The sequence below is a fragment of the Chionomys nivalis genome, chromosome 22 (assembly GCF_950005125.1).
Source record: "Chionomys nivalis chromosome 22, mChiNiv1.1, whole genome shotgun sequence".
In the NCBI taxonomy this organism is placed as follows: Eukaryota; Metazoa; Chordata; class Mammalia; order Rodentia; family Cricetidae; genus Chionomys; species Chionomys nivalis.
In genome coordinates this window covers 19541830-19566044 of record NC_080107.1, presented here as the reverse complement: position 1 = coordinate 19566044, position 24215 = coordinate 19541830, and the positions used below count along the sequence as shown (strand labels likewise).

Here is a 24215-nt window from a genome sequence, read left to right as displayed (position 1 = left end):
CTTTTTATAAATAATTTCCGCGTTGCAAACTTGAGACCAAGAAATCACAGCAATCCAGTGATATGCATTTGGCATGAGTCAGTTTTAGTTCTTAGTGCTTTTCATTGGAAATGGCATAAAAAGTAAGATATCTCTGAATTTTTTATGCTCTGGGCTTACAAGAGACAGAAAATGTTTTTATCTTATAGACGTGTGGCAGTGCATAGCAGCAGAAGTAACGAAATGGTCACAAGCCTCCACAGTATTTCAGTATTTCCCAGGTCACACTCATTCTTAATTTTTAAAGAATCTAGAAGCAAACTAAGAAGTTGATAATAGGCCGTTTCCAGGCAGCAGTGTTTGGTGTGGTGCTGCCCTTCTCATGCTCTCGTTTTCACAGAGATTTAGAGATGGGGCCTGTACGTCACTAGGTTTATGTGCTTTTAAATATGTCACTGTGTTGTCTAGCTCCTTTTTATTTTATAAGTATTTAGCTTTGATTTTGGTCTTAATTTTTATTTATCTATTTATTTATTTCTACCTATAGGTCTTAGGCCTACCGTATAGGTATGGAAGATTCTGGTCCTCCCTTTTAGCTCAAGAAAGTGAATGCATTATAAATTTTAGCATCAGTTCTTTCTTTTGTTGTGTGGTTTTGGGACACTTGCCTTGGTCATTGACTTCAGTGAGAGCACAGTTGGAAATGCCCTGGAAGCTACACTGAGAGGGTGAGGAGAGGCAAGATCAGGAATCACTGCTGGAAGTACACACACAATAAAATGCTTTTTATTTTCATAAATTATGGTGAACGTTGCTTAAAGAAAAAATAACTTCCTCTGAATGTAAAAATTGGGATTGCAATTTGATGCTTTAGAAATTTAGTCTGCTCTTTTAGTGACCTAGGAAAACATGGGTTGAAAAATGGCATATTGAATGAACTGTAGTATACTCATGGAAGAAGTAAAAATATGGATTAAAATGAATTTGAAAATAATTAGAGCTTAAATACTAAGCCAGATTCATCATTAAAATGAAATGATAGGTCCTTGACCCTTGGATGTGCTTGGAATAAACATGGAGCTCAGTATTGTTTTCAAAACTATTTTGCTTTTGTAAGCTAAGACAGATGTACAAGAAAGATGCAGTTTTTATTTTGTATTGGCAGCTTCCAAATATTTAGTATCTATTTCCAAGAGTTGCAATTAGTAAAGCAACCATGGTACTGAAGTCTGCACATCCCACAGCTAATTATATTTGCAAGGTCAGAGTGAATACATATTTTCAGAAAAATAAAGGGTTATATAAATATGTGTCTTCTACTTGGCTGTTATATCACAGTTTGTTGATCTGGAGTATAATGTGTACAATTCACAAATTTGTCTGATAACAGAAAGTGGTGTGTGATTGTGTTTATTTTACTAACCAGTATATTCACAGCAATCACTTCCAAATATCTCTCCAGTAAAGATGTGTTAATTACAAAACAGACAAGGTCTTCTATTATATTAAAGCTACTAACAAGAAGACAGCAGGAATCACACATGTAAATAGCATCATCAACCCCTATTTTAGTCCTCTGTTTTGATCTGTGAGTTGCGCATAGACCAAAGGTGCTATTAAAGACTGAGTGTATGAAATAGGCAGCATTATATGAACAAAATTTATTCAACAAGAAAACAGACCTTTAACATGAATTTAACAAGCCTGAGAAATTATAAACTATCATATGCTGCAGATTCATGCAGTGATAATAAACAAAAAAAGGAAAGTAAGAGGTTTCCCTAAGCTAGCCAAACTGCTAATGGTTTTGTTATAAGCTGTCTACTGTTGCGGTGACCTCTGAAAAGTCTCAAGGCACTTGTACCAGAAGAAATTAACTGGTCAGGCAGGGAAATAGAGATTCATTGGCTTCACAGGGCTTCAACGTGGACAGGATTTTTTTATTTTTCATACTCCTGTGTGAAGGTTATTGTTGCTGTGAGGAGGTGATTTTGATGCTATGTCTCTTTGTTTCTTCTTCTTTTTTAATTTTGAGGTTCACAAGACAAACTGGTTTCATGTATACGTATTTCAAAGTGAGCCATAAAAAAAGCAGAATGGCTTACGAATGGATTATTCTTTCTTCTCCTCCTCCCTTCAGTGCCTAAATTCTTGAAGGTTCTTTGTTTAGTATGTTGCATCCTGGTTTATTTTCCTGACTATGTAGTGACCACTTTGCTGTCTTTCTGTTGCATCATTCTGTAAATACACAAACATGAAGAAATGCCCTGAGCTTACACACGCCTCCAAGTTCTCACTGGGGCTTTTTCTTGAGTCTTACTGTGGCATAATTAACACCTTCTTCACCCATTGCTCATTAGTGTACTGGACATTAATGAGTCTATTTTGATAGGTTGTTCTAAAAAGAAAAATCCACTTATTCTCACAGCAGAAAAGGCAATTATAAAATTGTATAGAAATTAAAATGTAGAATATATTGCCTTTTTTTTATTGCATGTTAAATCTAATTTTGGTCTGCAGGTTTTTGAACATGTTAGTTTCCTTTAGACAGTTGCTATAGCGATTCCAGAAAATTCCTTTAATCTTAGTGTAATCATTTCTATTATTGTTCAGGAAGTATTGATCTGAACATATCATTTCATATGGGTCATAGTTTACTAGTTGAACAACATATTAAAATCTTACAGCATTGTTGGATAAAGTACCTTTTTATATTAATTTTGGGGTTAAAAATAGATCATGGTATCCACCTAACTATGGCCTAACCCACATTTTCATTTTTTTAATGATGTTTCACACTCACTTATAATATCCATAGAAGTGAAACATCTTGCATGAAAATTGCTGTCTAATGTTTTAGTTTGAAAGCAGTTAGTATTAAAAAAGTATTTAAGCATTTCATTGGGATGTAATATGAAATTTCTGTAGTTGGTGAATTTTTTTCCTAGAAATGATTTTTACTGAACTCTAGGAATGGAATCATAAAGAAGTTGAAACAAGAGCCGGGCGGTGGTGGCGCACGCCTTTAATCCCAGCACTCGGGAGGCAGAGGCAGGCGGATCTCTGTGAGTTCGAGACCAGCCTGATCTACAAGAGCTAGTTCCAGGACAGGCTCCAAAACCACAGAGAAACCCTGTCTCGAAAAACCAAAACAAAAAAAAAAAAAAAAAAAAAGAAGTTGAAACAAAACCAATGGTTTGCTGTCTTAATTTACCATTAATAATTAAAAACAGTTATGTAGGATTACGATTAAATACTTGGCTTTGTAACAAAAGGAATTTTGGGGAAAATTGAGACCACAAAAATTAAAAGCAACATTAAAAACATTATTATCACCAATATTAGGACAACTGAAGTATACAGAGACATTAGACTGTATTGTAATGTTTTGGTGTAATTTTATGTTTGCTGTAATTATAGCCTTTAGACTCCTCAGTGTATAGAAACACTTCTTTGTGTGAGACAGGGTCTCACCATGCAACTCAGGCTGGCCTCAGCCTCACAGAGATCTGCCTATCTCTGCCTGCTCCAGAATGCTGGGATTAAACGTGTGCACTATCAGGCTTGGCTAAGAAGTCCTCAAGATATAATTTTAGACCTAATTATATTACAGTTGGCTTAACTTGAAAATAATAATTTTTAATATTTCCGTGTACTTACACAAGTTGTCTAACTAAAAACAAATGCAGATAGCAGTGACTTTTATAATCTGATAATCTCCTTTGTTAATACTTTTAAAGGAAAATGAAGAAATTTTCAAGTCTTGTTTCAAGATTGTCTTGGAAAGAGGCAGTTTGTCTTAGTATTGCCTAAAGTGACACGTTTTAAGAGCTTTATGTTCTTTCAAATTCAAATGACTATAAGCATGTCAGCAATTATGATAGTGGAAAATAGGTGATTCTTGTTAATCTCTTGATACGTAAGGGCTAATTAGCATGATGCTGGGTTATGAAGGAATTGAATCTATAATATACAAAAGACATACACACACATATATAGTTATTTCTTTCCATGACCTTGTAACCATGTTGTATTGTTTTTATCTGAAAGCATGGTGACCTTGGTTTTCTCTGTTGTGCCTCCTAGTCTTGGTGGCTTGGATGTTGAAAGCCATCAGACAAGGTATAAAGTCTTTCCGAGTCAGAAGAAGTAAAGAGTATCTGACTAGCAGAGAACACATGGGCAAGTGACGTGCTGGCTGCAATTTTGTTGTCATGTCAAGTACTGTGATGGCATAATTGATGTGACAGGGCTGGGTCTTAGATGTAGTCCCTTAGCTTGTGCTCACTTTCAGTTTTACTTTTCCCGTCATTCGTTTTGACTGTGAAAATTTTAGGTAACAAATAAGCACAACAATGAAGGTTATTTGATGTATGCTTAGTAATGACATATTTTAATAATAAAAATGCTAAGTTAATATTTTGCTGCTTCATGGAAATTGCAATAATTGGTGTCACCTTACATTACAAGATAGAGGGTGGTACACTGATGGCACTATCAGCAGGAGGTTCATTTTATTAATATTATAATTAAATGATTTTCTGGAAATAGGCCAGAAACAGATGCAAGTTGATCTTGCCTTGTCCACTGTTGCTTGGCACCGTCACTTGTTTTTAAAAAGAATTGATTTGACACCTTGTTTTACAGGTTGTTATTGATGCCTTCAGATTGATCAATGCTAATATGATGGTCTTAGGACATGAACCAAGACAAACAACTTCAAATCTGGGTCACTTAAACAAGCCATCTATCCAGGTAATGACTGTATTTGATAATGTGTTAAAACTCTGTTTTATAATGTTTAAATATGCTGTCATCATTATAAGATCCAGTTCTTAATCATTTTAATTTTCTTATAAGCAGTCTTTTATTATTATTGTTTAAAAAGAGATTCCCAGCTTCTTTTGAGGCTACAGGTTTCAACTCAGTCTGTGCATCAGAACAAAACATATACCTTTAATCCTAGCACTCAGGAGGCAGAGGCCACCAGATCTCTGAGTTCGAGGTCAGCCTCTACATTTCTATCTAGTTAGTATCTAAGAGTAGGACTAATAAAAGTTTCAGGTGGGAACAGTTAGCTAACCTATATTGGTTTCTGAACAGTCTTCAAAGCAAAACAAACAAAACCCAAAATGTAAGAGGAAATCAGGCAATGTGTTTTAGGAGGTCCCAAGAAACAGTTCTTAGGTAGTACTTAAATCTTTCTACCTTTTTTTTTATTTTATCCCCACCTTTGATTAAAATTTTATAAAAACACATAAAATTTACTTTTGGTAAGTTTATATTTTGTCATATTGTGATATCCACCGCTGTTGCAGTAGTTGGTGGGTGTGCAAGCACTTAATACCCTTTGAGTGATTGGTGCTCTTCTGTTCCATTTGCATGCCTCATTGTTTAAACACAAGTCTTTAATGCTGTAAGAAATTATGGTAAATGTGTTTTTAAATGCACAGTCTGTGCCTGTGTAGGTAATTATTTCTCTAAAGATTAATTAATAGGACAAAAATACCATGTTTGATTACATAGCACACTCAGGACAAAGAGTTTATAGTAGCTACTGCTATTCCCCCTCGAAACCTTGTTTTGCCTTAAGGTTGTCTTTGGGGAGTTGTGGTATTAACAGTTCACCATGGTCCAGCCTTGCTTAGCCTTGGCCACTTTGTGTTTTAAGCACTTTCGCTGTTGTCATTCGTTTTAGCTGTTCATTATAGTGGAATATTTTGTCTTTAAGAAGTGAGGTATGTTGCTTTTGAAAAAAATTTTTTAATAAGTTAGGGGAAACTACAGAGAATAATGAGTATGAAATAAGCTACCAGTGATTTTGATTGGGCACAGACAAGCCCATACTTGCATGCTCCAAGAGAATATATTATTGGGTCTGTTTAGCCCATGATAATGACCTTTCTCACACACCCCCTTAGCATCATCCTGCTTCATTATTTCTACAGAAGGTTCAATAGCATCTCACAACCTAGAGTCCTGTGTTCACTACATGGTGGATTTCTGCAAGTCACGAGTTACCTGTTGCATATTGCCTTTTTAAAATTAAAATGCTGCCTTTTAACTTCACAGGCAAAATTGATACTGAAATCTGTTTTTTCTGTACTAATCCACTTGGTAGTGTGTATCCCTGCCTTCTACCTGGAATTAAAAATGGACCTTTTGAAACAGTTTTCAAGCCTAAGTTAAAAAGTGGCATTATTTTCCTATCATTTTAAATTTGTCTTGTCTCCCAATTAGAATCTGTAAATGTGTTTATTTCACAGTTTGTGTAGTGCCCATCAGAATGGCATCTATTTGGATGCTTTACAGTTTAGACGATTTCAACACTAAGACACTACATTGGGATCAAGCCAAAGAGGGGCGCACCTTTAAAATAATTTGCTTTTGTAGGACAAGCTAGATAGAAAGTCTATAATAGAATTTAAATGTCTGTATGTCAAATTTTTAGGTTGCTGATAGAAACCTTTCAGAAACACCACACCCTTTATCTTAAGGGAAAGTTAGCTGTGTTTAGAGGGAACTTGTTCCCTAGACAACTTAGAAGTAAGTGGTAGAAGCCTGGCAGCAGTCACTAGTGTGTTCTTTAGCACTGGTGTCTCTAATGTAAAGATGTGGGAGAATATTGTGATCACATTGTAAACTGGTTAGCAGTTACAGGAAAGTTTAAATGGGATATACATGTGAATATACATGTTCTCCATGTACATGTTTTAGAACCTGTGTATTTATACCAAGATGTTGGATTTGATTATCTTTAGGTAGTAGAATAATGGGATTTTTCTCCCTTATTTTCTTTATCCATATTTTAAAAACTTTCTACAGTCAAACAATATCTTTACAAAATAATATTTTATGAATTTTATGTGTGAGTATTTTGCCTGCATGTATGTTTGCCACCACATGTATGCTTGGTGCACATGGAAATTGGGAGAGGGCATCAGATCCCTTGGAACTAGAGTTCTGTATGGTTGCAAACCACCACCATATGAGTGCTGGGGATTGAACCTGGTCTTCTGCAAAAGCAACAAGTACTCTTAACCTCAGAGCCATTGTAAGTGTTCATGGCAATATTGAAGTAGACTTTATTTTCACTTTCAGAGAAGCCTTTGTTCTAAGGGTTCAAAGTGTAATACCTAAAACTGTGTTATTGGCTTTTATATTAATACAGAAAACTATATTATTTTGTACCTGGAACATTTGATTATTATTGTCAATGTTTAGAAGTGGCAGTATTTATTTTAATGATTTTTTTTTTTTTAAGGAGTCCATTAAAAACTTGGGCTTTTTGGTATTTTAGTGATGGATCACACTAAATTTTGGAGTTGTCTTCCTCTTGGACATTAATAAACATTGGTTCCCCAATGTATGCACTGGACTTTGAGTCTCTAAGTGTAGCCCTGAGTGCGCCTACATTGTGCAATAGAGTGAAAGTATTTTCAATACTTATAATTATTGAAAATAGTTAATAAAACACAGAGTTGTAAAGAACAGCAGTGAAACTATTATAATGGCCCTGAAACATTTTCTAGATGAGGCAGCTGAGGCCCAGAGAACGGAGCTGCTTGAGTTACTGTTAATTTGTAAGAGCTGCTAGATCGTCTCATTCTTTTATATTATAGTTGAGAGTTAAATAAATTTTTGGCCTATTTTATATGTTGCCTGTGTGATGCTTTGTTTTGTTTTGAGACAGTCTGACTGTGTGTCCAGGCTGACCTGGCTCCGTGTAGCCCAGGGCAGCCTCAAATCCAGAACTCTGCTTTGATCGCCTGGGAGCTGAGATCACAAGTGTGTGCTGTGATGTCCAGCAAGCTGATCATAAACACCTGCGTGCTTACCATAAGTGCACAGAGCTACTGATTCTCAGATCAAACAGCCCCTTCACAGCTGTCACCTAAGACTATCCGAAAACACAGATGTTAACATTACGATTCATAACAGTAGCAAAATTACGGTTAGGAAGTAACACAGAAAATTATTTTATGGTTGGAGGGGGTCACTGCAACATGAGGAACAGGATTAAAGGCCCAGCATTAGGGAGGTTGAGAACCACCGGTCTTATAGTCCTCCTACTGCATGAGGTTATACTCTGGAAGGAATGTCCTGGGGATGTGCGTGCAGTGGGTGAGAAAGTGAAGTTGGAAGACTGTCGGCTATCTTTGTTTGATCGTGTACTTCGTGTACTTGCTAATCTGTCACGGTGTTTGTGCTTTACTACCAGATGCCAGAGAGAGCCCCTATGTGGGCTGGCAGTTTTCTCTAGGTACCAAAAGGTCACTCTCTAACCTGGTCCAACCTCTTAAAAGTCATTGGCTGATATCAGTGGTCCCCCCACCCCACCCCCTTTTTTTTTTTGGTCAGTAAATCTTCAAATTAAGACTGTTTTAAAAATATGTAGACTTAACCTTACCAGGGATTGCATTGTAGCACAGTACATCAGAACGGACATAGACTGTAGTCAGTGATCTGGCTTTGAATTCTCAGTGCTACCCCAGATTAATGTGGATGCAGACACATGTGGACTATTATAGGATTTTAGACTTTCCTTCTGAAATAGCAAACTCCCTCCCAAACACCATAAAAATCAGACAATAAAATATGGATAGTTGGTTTGTAACTGCTTATGAGTTGAGATTTTTTTTCAAGGCTGTGGAAAGCTTGAATTTGTGAAGTACCTAAACTGCTTTGAAGAATTAACTAATTAAATTCCCAATCCTTTAAACTTGTAGCTGAGAAAAATAATTTGTATTTATAATAAGATCCCTTTCAATTTTATTTAAAAATGTATTACATTTTACATATTTTGCGTTGTGGGGAGGGGACTTGGAGGTGTTGAGTCTCTCCTTCTACCCTGTGGGTCCCAGAGCGGGAACTTAGACTGACAGGCTTGGTCGCAAGGGCTTTTACCATGGTGGATACTTAGACCCTTATCACAGATCTTTATGAGTTCAAAGTCAGCCTGGTGTACATAGTGAGTTTCAGGCCAGACAGAGGTACATTGTCTTAAAATAGATAAAGATGAGGTGGGTGTGTCATGCTTAAGATATGTCAACAGTTTCAAACATATGTATTAGATTAGGTGAAAGATTAATTTATCATTTAAAATTGTTTTTATAGGCATTAATTCATGGATTAAACAGACATTATTACTCCATCACTATTAATTATCGAAAAAATGAACTGGAACAGAAGGTAAGTCAATGAAAAAAATCTTTTTCTTTTTAAAGAAAATTAGTTTTTATAATTATGGTCATGAGATTTGCCTGCATGTATATCTGTGTGCCACTTGCATACCTGGTGCCCTCAGAGGTCAGAAGAGGTTGTTGGATCCCCTGGAACTGGAGTCTCCTGTAGTTGTGAGCCTCCAGATGTGTGTGCTGGGAACTGAACTTGAGTCCTCTGCAAGAGTAGCATATACTCTTAGCTGCAGAACCATCTCTCCAAACCCTTACATTTATATTATTAATTCTTTAGTTCATCTGCTCTCTCAGAATAAAAGCCCTTATTCAGCTAACCTGGATAATCAACCTCAAGTCTTTTCTGAGCATTCCAGTGGAATCCTGTCCAGGCGTGGTAGGGATGTCTTGGCACTTGTAGTGACTATGTTGGTAAAATCCCGTTCTTAGCATTCAGTTATGGGCCAGTGTAGAGCATGGGTGATTGCAACCATTGGTACAAAGCTGGGACATAGAGAAGATGGAAATAAGCAAAGAAGGAGGAATTACTTGGGCATAATATTCCCCGGTTGGTTTTGTTTTCTTTTGTTTGTTTTGTTTTTTTTCCTTTTCTGATTAACATATGTTGTTCTTGCCCCTGATGACCAGAGTAGTTGCTGGCACCCATGTGGTTTTCACATGTATGGTGTGGCACGTGTGCTCACTCCCAAAAATAATCGTAGTAAAAGAAAACCGTCAATTTGTAAGGCAGGTGAGGGGTCGTAGCCTTTGGGGAACTTGTGAGTCTGAAGCCACCCTGGGCTCCAGAATGCGGTCCGCCCCTTGCCCCAGAGTCTACACGTGCACACAAATGCATTTTTGATGAAGTCTTTGAACTTGAGTAGTTTGGGGATCTAAGTTGTTCAGATTCTCAGCTGGTAGCCTAATCCCAGTTTATTGATGTGTTTGAAAAGTAAACATATCTGTGATGGTTTTCCTGGCTTTATTTTTCAGTCCTGTCAACAAGTAAATATTAAGTTTTTATAACAAACCCGTGTGTAATTTAAGAGTCTAGCTAGACCCTGAGGATATTAAATGTTAACTGAATAAAGAAGAAAATGTTCATAGACACTATAAAATTAAGATAGTAAGACAAGGGAAGAAAAAAGACCTTTGTTCAAACAATGTGAGATGTTTTTTTTCAGTTAGTGTAGTTAGGAAGGGCATCTGTCTCTGCTAAGCAAAGGACAAGTGAATGTAAATATTTGAGATGGAGTAACCGCGGTCAGTACAGAGGCAAAGGGCGTGGATTTGGAGCACCTGGGTATAGTGGTATAAATTTAGGATATTTCCAATTGGTGCTTATTTGATTGGATAAAATTAAGTTTATATTCGTTAATTTTTGTGAAGTCTTTTTGTTCTCAAGATAGGGAAAGGAAATGTTTTTAAGGCAACAAAATAATTTCCTTTTCTTTTATGTTTAGATGCTGTTAAATTTGCATAAGAAGAGTTGGATGGAAGGACTGACACTTCAGGACTACAGTGAACATTGTAAACACAATGAATCAGTGGTAAAAGAGATGTTGGAATTAGCCAAGAATTATAATAAGGTAAAAATCATTTGTTTTCTTCGTAACTGTTAAAATGTATATAATCAGATACCAAGTGGTTTTATAAAATAAATAATGAAAAATAGACGTATTTTGTAGGTTAGAAAATAAATACTTGATGTATAGGCAATCTAGACTCTTCCCCAAACCTTGCACCGTTTTGCAAATGTAGCCATAGGAAATATGTGAACAAAGGCACCTGGGGTTTTTTTCAGATGGGCAGCTGGTGGCTAGAGAGATGTCTTAGTAGTCAAGAGCATCTTGTTGCTCTCAGCTCAGTTCCCAGCACCCATGTTAGGCAGCTGACTACTGCCTGTAACACCAGCTCCAGAGGATTTGGCACATGGCATACACATGTAAATACTTATAAATAAAATATAAGCCAGGCATGGTAGCATACACCTTTAATCCCAGCATTCTGGAAGCACAGGTTGGCAGATCTCTGAATTTGCGGCCAGCCTGCCTCATCTACCATGTGAGTTCCATGACAACCAGGGCTACACAGAGAAACCCTGTCTCCAAAAATTTAAATAATAATTTTTTTTTGCTATATCTAATTTATTTTGTGACCTTTTACATTTTTCACTTAATCAGTATTTACTGAAAACTTACTATGTTCCAGGCACTGGGGCATGCTAAAAAAAACAAAGCAACAACAAAAAAAAAAGGTAAAACATTAAAAATCCCTGTTGCCCAGAGAGCTTGCTTTCTATAAGAGAACATAAACAAGGACAGCGTAGTATATCATAGTTAGTGTTATGGAAAAGAGCAGTGACTAGGGCCTGACTTTATGTGGCCATTAAAAATCATGTGATGAGCCGGGCGGTGGTGGCGCATGCCTTTAATCCCAGCACTCAGGAGGCAGAGGCAGGCGGATCTCTGTGAGTTCGAGGCCAGCCTGGTCTACAAGAGCTAGTTCCAGAACAGGCACCAAAGCTACAGAGAAACCCTGTCTCGAAAAACCAAAAAAAAAAAAAAAAAAAAAATCATGTGACGAGGTCATTATGCACACTCCCCTGAAAATACTTATGTGTAGGTTCTGGGTTGGGGAGATGGTGCAGTCTGTAAAGGCCTGAGTTGCATTCCCAGCCCATGCAGAGAAGCTTGGTGTGGGGACAGCGCAGCGAAGGTTGCTGCACAGGGGACAGTGCTGTGTAGGTAGAGGCAGGTTTGCTGACCGTATTCAAAATTGCCAAGGCACAGAGTCTCCTAGTGTCCAGCAACAGATGAATGTGCAGTTCTCTCTCTCTCTCTCTCTCTCTCTCTCTCTCTCTCTCTCTCTCTCTCTCTCTCTCTCTCTCTCCTTGTGTGTTTGTGTTCACAATATAATGCTGATAAGTCTTTAAGAAGAAAGAAGTCCTGTCATTGCAACACAATAAACCTGGAAGACATGGCGAAGTGGAACAAACTAGACACATAAAGACAATTCCTAACGAGTATGTGGAGCCTAAAGAGCCCAAACTCAGGAGTAGGCAGGATGAAATCATAGCTTTCAGAGTCTTGAAGCTGGTGATAGGAGAGGTTGGGAAAAAGAAAAGGTGTGGGATAGACTGAGAAAACGGTGTGTGTGCCTGGGGTGAGTGTGAGGTGGATAGGAGGCGGTTAAAGAGTGTGTTTTGATCAGAGGCACAGCGCACCCAGAGCCTGACTTTAGGAGTCACGCTGAATGGCTCTGTTGTGTAGTGCAGTGGGGATGGAGGCCTCGCTAGTTGAATTCTGTGAAAAGAGGAAAATCGAAGAGGAATTTAACATCCCTGCCTACGTGACTAGTGGTGTGTTGGTAGCAGTAGCCTTTTCAGTGTGGATAGAAAGGAATGAAGGAAGCTATTTTTCAAAAACTGGACATTCAAAATAACAGGTCTCCTTGTGGTGTTTTTACATGCTCTGTTTTGGTTGATTCTCCCCATTCTGTCCCCATTCCTTCTCCACTTTGATGTCACATGTGTTCTATTGCTTCTACCTGCCCCACTTCCTGTTGTTCCCCCTCTCACTGCTCCCTTTCTAGTTCTGTGACCTTTACCAAGATACACACATAAATATCCAAAGTTACATTTCTTCAACAGTTCAGAATATGGGATTGAAAATTAATAATGCTGGGCAGTGGTGGCCACGCCTTCAGTCCCAGCACTCAGGAGGCAGAGGCAGGTGGATCTCTGAGTTTGAGGCCAGCCTGGTCTATATAATGAGTTCCAGGCAGGACAGCCAGGGCTGCACAGAGAAACACTGTCTCAAAAACAAACAAAACAGAAAAAAAAAGGAAAAGAATTAATAAAAAGTAAAGGCTGAAATTCAAGATTTGGGAGTTGTAGTTAAGACTGATTATTGTAACTCGGTCAGTGGTGGTGTACAACTTTAATCGCAGAACTAGGGAGGCACAGAGGCAGGGGGTCTCTCTCTCTCTCTCTGAGTTCCAGGACAGCTGAGACTACACAGAGAAACCCTGTCTCAAAAAGCCAGAACAAAACAAAAGACTGGTTATTGTTATACCAGAACGTAAAACTTTGTTTTTAAATACTGTAGTATATATAAAAAAATTAACTGTACAAGAAACAGTATATAAGGTTCAACAAATGTAATAGGCCATTCATTGAAAGAACTAAGGTTTGCCATAAAGCCAGTGGGGTCTTCAAAACTACATTCCCGCAGTGAGGTCAGGTTTGGACAAGTGTACCCTAGAGCTTGATTTCAGCTGGAAACCCCTGGTAAGCGAGTTCTTTTTCTAGTGGTGCTTTCATACTGTGGGGATGAAGAGAGAAAGTAGTAGTTTATCATTTAACACGGTTAACCTTTTATTGTGAAAAGAAAGAACAAGTGTTATTCAGCAGACTGTAGGAATGATTTTTATTTCTCTGTAACATTACATTTAAGTAAATTCATATTTCCTTCTGCCAGGAAATAACCTATTTATGGTTACTGCTGCCCATCCATAGAAGTTTTTTTCCTATATTACAGTTTTAAAAATCTCTGTAGCACTAAAAATCTTGTAAGGTTTAGTTAAAAAATGAAAACAGTGTGTAAGCTGTGATATGAAGAGTCCAAATTTGGGAATGTAATTCCCTCTGTGATTGAAAGAAAACGGTGAAGTTTTTATAGTAACACTTAAAATACACAAGGAAGGCCCATACTACCAGTTTTTCATGGCATTCTTTTTAATTGGCTGGGTTTTAAAACTAAGGTAATTATTGTTAGATGCCAGTCAGGTCCTAAAGTAAAATGAGTTTGGAGATAATTAAATTCTTCTGGTCTGAATTCCATACAGGAGTTCTGCTTGATTATTATTGTAATAATTCACATGGTTGTTCTAATGACTAGGCTGTAACTCCCGCAGCACTGTGTTCCAAACCCCTCATCTATGGAGACTAAAATGCTCCTGCTAGATTTTAAAACTCTAACGTTTCATTACATATTTGAAAATGAATATAGGTCAAAAGATGGATTACAAAAGATCATTTTAAGAATAACATAGAAGCCAGGCATGGTGGTATACACCTTTAATCACAGCAGTCTGGAAGAAGAAGCAGGTGGCTGTCTGTGAGTTCAAGGTCAACCTGGTCTACTGAGAGAGTTCCAGGACAGCCAGAGCTATTACACAAAGAAACCCTGTCTCAAAGAAAACCAACAAACCCCCACAGAAAAAAAATCTTACCTGATAGCTTACTTTTTAGATAAATGAGATCATTTTATATTAATTCATATAAACTAAGTAATTATTAGGTAGAAAATTTTTGTGCTCATGTACTTAGATAAGAAAAACAAGATGTAAATATTGAGGAAAATGGGTCAAATCATCATTATCTGAATGTAATGTGATAGATTATTTACAATGAAACAGAAATCCAAGACAATAAGGAGATAACTTTCAGAACTGTTATGTCAGGAATGTTATAGGTGGTTAGAATGCTTTTTAAAACAAATGATCAAAAGAATTAGAAAAAAAAATGGTATTTAGCATGAAAAAGTTTCTACCTTATTAAAGAAAAAAACCAAACAAGTAGACAAAACTTTCAATATTAAAAGCTTATGAAACGTGCTGCCAGTGGGAGTATTCTGTCCTATTTTACAGGTTGTATTTATTTTATGTGTATGAATATGTATGTATGTGTGTATGCATGTTTACCACATGCATGCCTGTTACCCAGGGAGGCCAGAAGAGGACATTTGATCTTCTGGAACTAGAGTTACAGAAGGTTGTGAACTGCCATATGGGTGCTAGGAACTGAATGAATTCTCTGGAAGAATACTAAGGGCGTTTAACAGCTGAGCCATCTTTTTAGTCCCTTGACAGTGATATTTATTTTAAATATATGTCATAAGTCAACATTGTTTTAGTAACATTGTCATCTTTAAGATAGGAGATAGAAAATTCTATACTTATGTAACTCCTGACTTTCTGTTTTTTAAATTTCTAATGTCATGTTAACTCAAAATAGCAATTGCTTAAATATAATTAAAGTTCTCTCTTACACTTTAAGGCCAGTTTGAAACTTCAGAGTCAGATTCTGATTCCTTCTGTTTTTCTGTTCTTCTTTCACTTTATTGACATCCATCTCTTAATCATAAGGTACAGTGCCGCTGCTAAGCCTAAGTTTACAACTGGAGAAAAGGAAAACCAAAGGGATGAATCCTTTTTAGGAGCCTTTGTATAGTCCATTCAGAAGCCTGATTATCTCTTATTGGCAGAATGGCCCAGTGAGCACCCCTGGCAGCAAGAAAGTTTATATAATGTAGTCTTGTAGCTGAGAACATTGATTCCTGTAGGAAAATCAGACAAAATAAAAAGAAAGGAAGATGGATATTGGCAACTAGCAGATACTACCAGAAACTTCTCTTCCTCCCTTTCTTTTTTGACAGAATCTCTCACAGAACCCTGACTGGGACTTAATATTTATACCGAGCTGGCCTCAAACTCGCAAATCCCCCTGCCTCTTCTTCTGAGTACTGAGATCAGAGGTGTGCACCAATATGCTAGCTTACCAAAACCCCTTTTGTTTTTCAAAAGACTGGGTTACAAATTGCTGTTATAAATGCAAATGTTTACATACTCATGGGATCTTTATTTTATATCCCCTATTTGATTTTATTATGCATTAAAATGGGATTTCCTGTTAAGATTTTTGCAAAGGGCCGGGCGGTGGTGGCGCACGCCTTTAATCCCAGCACTCGGGAGGCAGAGGCAGGCAGATCTCTGGGAGTCTGGTCTACAAGAGCTAGTTCCAGGACAGGCACCAAAGCTACAGAGAAACCCTGTCTCGAACCCCCCCCCCCCCCCCCAAAAAAAGAAGATTTTTGCAAAGGATCTGTGTGAGGTTGGTGAGGTTGTCTGGTAAATCATGTATTTGGCTTTATTACTATTCATGATACACCATCTAAAGAAATGAGGTTTCCTCCTTACAAATGTTACTGTGAGTCTGGGCAGTGGTGGCGCACACCTTTAATCCCAGCGCTCAGAGGCAGAGACAGGTGGATCTGTGAATTTGAGGCCAGCCTGGTCATAGTGAGTTTCAGGACAGCCGGAGCTACATGGTGAGTCCCTGTCTCAAGAACATACATACATATATACATAGACACATTTATACATGCATACGTATGCTGCAATTTAGTGGTGGTAGTCAAAAGTTTTGTTGTCCTTTATATTCATGTTTCTTCTATCTTAGAAAGTTTACATATTGCTTCATGTTTGTTCACTTTGCTTTCCAAAATATATCTTGTAAAAGCCTTTTATTTAGACTTTCTGCCTCTCTAATCAGTATTAGTTTTATTCATATTCACTATGAGATATAAAATTTAAAGTTACAAAAGAAATAAACACTTAGCAGTTACACAGAGATTGTTTACTGGTAAAAACATAATATATGCCATTCTAGCTTTTTTGTCCTTCGTTACATGAAAAATAAATTGCTCTATTGATGCTGTTTAAAAGCGTGTACTTAAATGAAATTTTAACATGTTGTAGAATGAAGAAAGAATGCCAGTAAAGAAAAAAGGGGCTTTTCAGAGGTATATGTGGGAAAAGACATGTTAAAAAGCAGTGGTTAAGGGACAGGAGAGATAACAGGTGTTGGAGTAATTAATTGTACAGGTGTTCAGAGAAGTGGAGTTGCTCTGTGGCTATCTGTCAAGAATGCTAGTGACATGCCAAGGGTCCAGTCTCTATTAAAAGATAAATAATGATGAAATTTGAGATATTGTTCATTTGAAAATTTTGATCATTAGTAGGAAAAAAAAAAAGAATGGTGTTAATGGTTTTAGTAAAAGTCTCTTTAAGATAGAGGGTACATTTGAGGGGATTATGATCACATAGCAGACCAAATTCCAAGAATTTCTTAGAAGTGTGCAGACCGTGCATGATGGGATAGCCATCTGGGGGTCTTTGTTGATAAACTGTTAAAAACGTTTCTAGTGTGAATAGCCACAAACATTTTCAGTGCTTTTTTGTTGGTTGAGTAAACCGAAGAGCACGAATGCAAAAGCAAATTTTGAAGCCAAATCACAGAAGTTGCCATAAACACAGAAGTTCCCTAGTGAGGACACTGCCTGTGCCTGAATTTCATTTGTTTCTGCTGCTACCATTTCTTAATTTTTCCTGGGGACTAGCCAGATTAGAACTGTGAGTGAAGACGGACTGGGCTTGCCCAGATGGTAGATAGATGTAGGTAACTCAGGTAGGGAGACAATGCTGAGGACTTGGATGGCGTGACCACGCCTCTCTTATACTGGAAGGGATGTGCGTACATCTCCTGTCGTGGGGGCTTGCAACCTTAGTGTATGCCTGAATCTGCAGCTGCTCCTCCTCTCCCAGATGGCACCCATGGCTGGGAGTACTTTCTACCATCTGCACTTCTCAAAGAGTTTGTGAACTCTCTTTAATTATTGGGGATGGAAAAACTAATTGCTAAAGTGGTTAAATGTTGTACAAGATTTTAAAATTTTATCGGTGCTTTTTATATCATATTTTTCGTTTCAAATAATATTAAAAGGCTTAAGTGCTTTTGACTTTCATCTTTGATACTTACATTAATCCAAAACGTTCTCTAATGATTATTTATATGTGAATTGGTATTTTGAGCCAAATTCCAAAACTCTTGCCTCCTTCCAGTACTGCAGTGAGTACTGTTGTTGCCATGTGTGTGGAACAGCTAACGCTGAATGGGTATGGAGTACACACTCAGGAGAATTGAGCCTTCATCTAACACGTTTTCGAGGCAGCAAAGTACATTGTCACAATTTTGAAAGTAATTTAGAAAGATAAACTATATTGCCTTTCAGTCAATTTTTGTAAAACATTGAAAAAGTAGGGAAAGCAATTCCTAGTTAGAAATACTTTCATAACTATCAGGGACTAACAGAGTGACATCTGACTTGGAAAATGAACATATTCTCTGTCTGGGGAATTCTAGTTGGAGTGTTTGTGCCTTGAATTTTTTCCTGCTTTCAGGTTTGAATGTAATTCCTAATACGTTATAAATAAGCACCCTCTAGTCACCAGCAGACACAAGAGATAGTCACCATCTTTTCTCTTTAGGCAGGTTCTACTGGTGAAAATTCTCTAGATAGTTTGTCCATTTATAAAATTAGACACTTGCCATCTTTGCTCATTTTCAAGTTCTCTGTTTACAAAACTATTAAGAAGGTGTGAAATACAGCCAAACTTCCCAGTTTATGGGAAATGTCTGATGATTGCATTTCCTACATGTTCATTGTTCACACATGAGGAAATTTGGCAGCTGTGAGATTATTGAGTTTAGAGTGTCCAACTCTAACCTCACTGGGATTTGGGTTTCCTGCTTTCTGACACCACTATTTTACCCCTTTTCTACCGTCTGTGGTAAATGCTGTGGTAGCTTTATGGAGGTTGGTGATCTTTAAGTCTCTTCATCTTCTCTTTATCGGATGCCATGAATAAATTATAGACCATGAGTTCAGCAGATACAGGCTCTATCTTTAGGCCTAATACACCCACTATCCAAATGCAGACTTGGTCAGGTTGAAACTCTCTGTGAGAGGCTCATGGGATGGTTTCGAAAGGGCAAGGCTGCAGTTCTAGTCTAGATGTTCTAATTAGTGTGAGGGATTTTTACTAGAAAGCTTATTGTAACTCACAAAGAATTTGTAGTTAACTCTGAAGTAGTAGATAGATGGTTTTCTTGTGCTGTTAATCAGATTTTTAATTTCTGGAATTAATTTGATGCTAAAAACTTGAAATTATTTCTTTATACTTCATGTGGAATTGTGAGTTTTTTCTTAATGTGTATTGTAGAAATTTAAAGATGTGTAGTGATCAATTTACGATGGCATATGTTAGATCAAAACTCAGCAGATCTTTTCATCCTTACTGATACCAAATAGATACACACAGGCTAGACTGGCAAAAGAAATGAAGGAGAAATGGGAACTTGAAGGGGGAAGTTAGGGGAGGAGGGCGGAAAAAGAGGAATTTAGTAGCAAAGACGCTACCCCATACTCCAGCTCCCCATCTCTCCGGTGCCGTTCAGTGATCCAGTGTGATATTTTCTGGTATTGTTTATATATTTCTTAAGTGTTTCTAAATGTTGGTAGTAATAGTGTTCATTACCCCGAAGATTGTTTTGGATTAACAAAATTGCTTTTTTCAACAAATTGTTTTAATAAAAGATGCTCTGAATGGGAATTATGATCCCCTTTGCTTTGGTGGCTATCCATCAGTGGGAAAATAAATACAGAATTCAGAACTCTCCTTTGTGTTCATTCACAGGCTGTAGAAGAAGAAGATAAGATGACACCTGAACAGCTGGCAATAAAGAATGTTGGCAAGCAGGTGAGGAGACTGTAATAGGGTATACAGTCACGTGCTAACATGCTCTTGTAGCTTTAAGACTGTTTTAGGGACTATCATTTTTTCTTGTCTATTTATACTACATCTTTCTTCTGTCATTTAAACATAGTAAAATTTTAAAGGCCACTATATTTATTAGATATCAGATTCTCTTTGTTATCTGTAGAGAATAAATGATAAATCTCTACCTGTGACACACTGTCTATCCTTAGTGAAAATAGTATACTAAAAATAAATTAAATGACACTTGATTCCTGAGTTAAGTTTACTGTAGATGATGTAAAATAAAAAGGATGGTAGGTTTATTTAACTAATAATGATTTTGTTAATGATACGTTTATCAGTAGGTAGGTAGAATTCCTATAGATTTACTTCATATGTAACTATTTTTAAAGATACGTTTTACTGTATAGCTGACACCCTGAGAAAGTTTAGAATTCTATTGACTACTTGGTGAGAAAGGGTTTAAATAGTGATTCTTTTGCCCTTCTAAGATGAAATATATATTTAAACCTGGTTATCAGAGGACGGGGGAACATACCCAGCAATTAAAAGAATCTACAGATTAATTAGAGTGTTTTTCTAAAGAATGTTGATTACATTTTTCCCCATTTCATGGAACATGGTTATCATATTGCTGATGTTGGCAGAATCTTGATATTTCAGATGCAAGACACTAAGCTGTCTTTGCTTTCAGCCATCCTACCATATGCTCTGATCCCATCACATCTCACAAGCTATGTAGGTTTGGGCCAGGACCATTCTTGGATGGGAAATCTCTAAGAATCACCCAGCTGCCACAAGTAGTGTAGATAACTGATAGATGAGTTACCGATTCGCTGTAAAACCAATTAGTCCAGCAGAGTAGTAGGGGCAAAGGTCTGACTTTATCATAAATTATAAATTTGTGATATGTACAAATATGACTACATTCTAATTATTACAGTTTAAAAATGAGTACCCTCAAATCAGAATAAAATGAAGTTCATCTTATTTTCCAGTCTGTGTGGTATCAGCCTTGTTTTCATTTTCTTCTGCTTATTTTCATCTAATATATGTTAGATTACCAGTTTGGAACATTACCCTCTCTAGAACTCACTAAGTAAATTACTTTCTGAGGCCGTGGTTTCTTGTGTATTTTCTTTAATGGCCCACAGGAAAATGAAAGGACTAAATTAAAATTGAAACTGGAAAATGTATAGTTGATGTTTAGAAATCATCAGGGTCACTAGGTGTTGATGGTGCATGCCTGGTGGCAGAGGCGGGCAGATCTCTGAGTTTGTGGCTAGTATGGTCTTTAGAGAGAGTTCCAAGACATCCAGGGCTAAGCAGAGAAACTCTGTCTCAAAAACAAACAAAAAAACCAAGAACAAAAAAAAAAAAATTATCAGAATCATGGTGTTTTGTTTTTCTTAGTTTGTTTTGTTTTTTTTTAAGGCAGGGTCTCACTGTGTAGCCCTGGCTGTTCTGGAACTTGCTATGTAGATCAGGCTGGCATCAAGAGTCTCAGAAATCCTCCTGCCTCCACTTCCCCAAGTGTGGGATTAAGGCCTGAGCAAGGTGCCCATGTTTTACATACATGTGTTAACTAGGTCACTGGCCTGCTTTCCTCCTGCTGGTCTTTGTAGGACCTTCATCTGGAATGTGTTCAGGGCCAGCCCTAATAGTACCGTAGTCTAATCATTGAATCCTTTGTAGCGTGTGTTCTTTCATTTGTAAGAAATTGGTGTGTTGAAATTATGAACAAGAAAAGCAGAGCTAAGAGTTATACAAGCCAGAGAAGAAGACTTGTATAAAGTTATAAATCTTAGGTATTTTAAAACACATATAAGAGAATAATGCTTTAAGATCATTTCTTATTGCTAGTAATATTTATTTTAAGCTTTCAAATTTAGCTGAAATAACTTATTTGTCCTTAAACATAGTAAACATTTAATTTTTTTGTTTTATTATAGTGTAATTTTAAGTTTCATTTTTAACCTTATTTTAAAATGGATCTGATCAGATTTCAGTCATGCCTGTTTAAGTTCCAGTGATACAATTTTTCAGAATAGCTGGATGAAGCATTCTTAATATTTTAGAATAAATCCAAATTATATTTAAAAATTTCAGTTACATTGGCTTTTGATCCAAGAATATTTCTGAATAATTCTCTTGAAATATTAAGATTTACAGAATTCATTTTTTGCAATTTATATTATTCACATTACCTGCTTACCTACACCTTAAATAAACCTTCATCAGACATTAAAATATGTTAATGACAGAATGTACTCATGCATATACAAATGCATAAATGTACCTTTTAAAAAACAGGTGAGTTTTACCTGTTACCCTTTATGAAAATCTGTGGAACTTATCTATAACTAGCATTGATTGCATAAATCTGTCTTTCATTGGGTAATTCTTTTAGTTTCCATTTAACAAATTTAGAAGCCACAATCAAGAATGTAACAATGTGTTGGAAAAGCTGAGTGGTAAAATATGTGTAAATTTAGGCTTCATTACTAATTTAATCTGCTCTTGGGAAAAAAAATTAGTTTACCAGTAACACAGCTATCTTTTTCTTATTTTACTTTTTTTCTTTTAGGATCCCAAACGTCATTTGGAAGAACATGTGGATGTGCTTATGACTTCAAATATTGTCCAGTGTTTGGCAGCAATGTTGGATACTGTTGTATTTAAATAAAGCAACCTAGAGAGCTGTCAGTGACACTCTCAGTGTACTTCCCTTCATTGTCCTACTGCTCACAGTGGAGCTCTGCAGGTGATGTGGTGGCATGGAAGTCACCTGTGCCACTTCCATCTCAGTTGTGCAGTTGCTTCTGGTTATTTAGTCAGGGTTTTGCAGATTCCAAAGTTGTTCAGGAATACATCAAAGTGGACAAATTTTGTTAAGACCCCATTTACTATTTGAAAAAATCAGTAGCACAAATATATTTTGATTGTTGCTTACAAAATAAAATACATTTACAATCCATGTCTCCCGAGGTCTTTTTGGCACTGGGTAGAAGTGACAGAATAACATTTGACAGTACTTTGGAAATCTCACACAAAGCTATGTTTCTCATCGCGTTTTGAAATCTTGTAACACATGAAGCATCACTGTGATAACAGAACTTCACAAATTAGTGATCGCCATTAGTGAGTGGCTTCCTCATTAGTGAGTAACCCAGATAAATATTGTTTTTTTTTTTTTTTAAAAAAAGCCTTTCTCTCAAGCCAGCATTATTTATTCATATCTTAACGTATTACACTTTCAGGATTTCAGAAAAGTTCATTTAAAAGGTGGGCAATTTTAAACTCACAATTTGAAGAGTATATTCTACAAACAATTTTGAAACTGTCTAGAAGTTGACTGCTGGGAACACCAGTAGATTTTTATGTATCCCAGGCATAGAAAGTAAAAAAATAAATAAATTCTGGTGTGAATTGAATGTCATGAGTTTATAAACAATAGTTGTTTCCTGAATTAACGTTGAAGTACTCAGTGTTAGGTATAATAGTATGGCTTATTGGCAGTTCTCATAGCTTCTCACATAAAGAAAACACACAGTCATACCCCCTTATATAATAAATACTTACTGAAAAGCAATTTACTGAATACTCCCAGTAGTAGCTAACAGTATGGAGACAGATTTAATTCTAGGTTTACCCTTGTGAAAATATGGTGAAAGTTTTTCTAACTCTTTGTGAAAGGAAGGTTGTACTTACTGGTTAACTTTAGACTTCACCTACTAGGGGTATCATGTATGGCATGCATAGTATACCCAAATACCAGATATTTCAACAGTTGTGTTTATGCTCTTACCATCTGATGACTGTCAGAAACCGAAGGTAGAATTGTCTTAAGTTTCCAGGATCTTTCAGTCAGTCTGTCTGTCTGTCTCTCTTGTGGAATGATATGTTCTGCTTATTTCTTGTCTTATAGTTTCTTTTAGATATAGTATTTTGTTAACTGCAACATTAAGTTATTGGCATTGCATCTAATTATTTAAAATTAAAATAAATAAGTAGAATTTTCTCTTGAATAATCCACACTTAAGGGCATGATTTTTTTTAGATACAGAGTTTTCACTATAATTAGGTTCAATGACAATTTTCACAGATATTAGAGAACTAGGGGTGTGTGTGTGTGTGTGTGTGTGTTAAATAGAGTGCCCTCAGGGGAAAAGCTTCAGTATTTCTAGGGCTGGACTCGGCATTCAGGTTGAGTTTCCTGAGAATACCCTGAATTACTAAATGCTGTGACTAGCAAGGCTTACATTGCCCTCCCTGCCTTGCTCTTATTTGACCTTGTGGACTTTCTTGGTTTCAAATAGCCACAGACCACTTCCTCCTGCCTGCTTTATGTTGGAAACACTATCAGTTTCAGTACCTTGGCACAATCTTTTAATTTGGTAATCATGTCTTTTTAAAAATATTTTTAAGTTGATCAAAATCAAGTCGTCCTACTAGACACTTAGCAAATACCTTTGTCTAGCAATATATAACCATTTTACCAGCAGCCTGATACCCTAGGCACATGAGGCGTTGAACCAACTTGTTAAAACACGAGCTAGATACCCCCTACCCCAACAGAGGTGATGAGGAGCTAAAGATGGTCTAGTAACAAACCCCCGTGTTATTAGTGCAGAGATTGATTTGCCTGGACCAGTG

The 24215-nt window shown here is 36.8% G+C and overlaps 1 protein-coding gene across 1 annotated transcript in view; it reads left to right on the top strand.

The window, feature by feature from the left end:
• Psmd14 (proteasome 26S subunit, non-ATPase 14) overlaps window positions 1–23494 on the top strand; it is an 83577-nt gene extending 60083 nt beyond the window's left edge. Inside the window, exons 8-12 of the mRNA XM_057755394.1 lie at window positions 4627–4734; window positions 9097–9171; window positions 10619–10744; window positions 19476–19538; window positions 22147–23494. Coding sequence (XP_057611377.1) covers window positions 4627–4734; window positions 9097–9171; window positions 10619–10744; window positions 19476–19538; window positions 22147–22245 — 471 coding nt within the window. The 3' untranslated portion in view covers window positions 22246–23494. The remainder of the gene's footprint in view (window positions 1–4626; window positions 4735–9096; window positions 9172–10618; window positions 10745–19475; window positions 19539–22146) is intronic.
• Window positions 23495–24215: the final 721 nt, after the last annotated feature.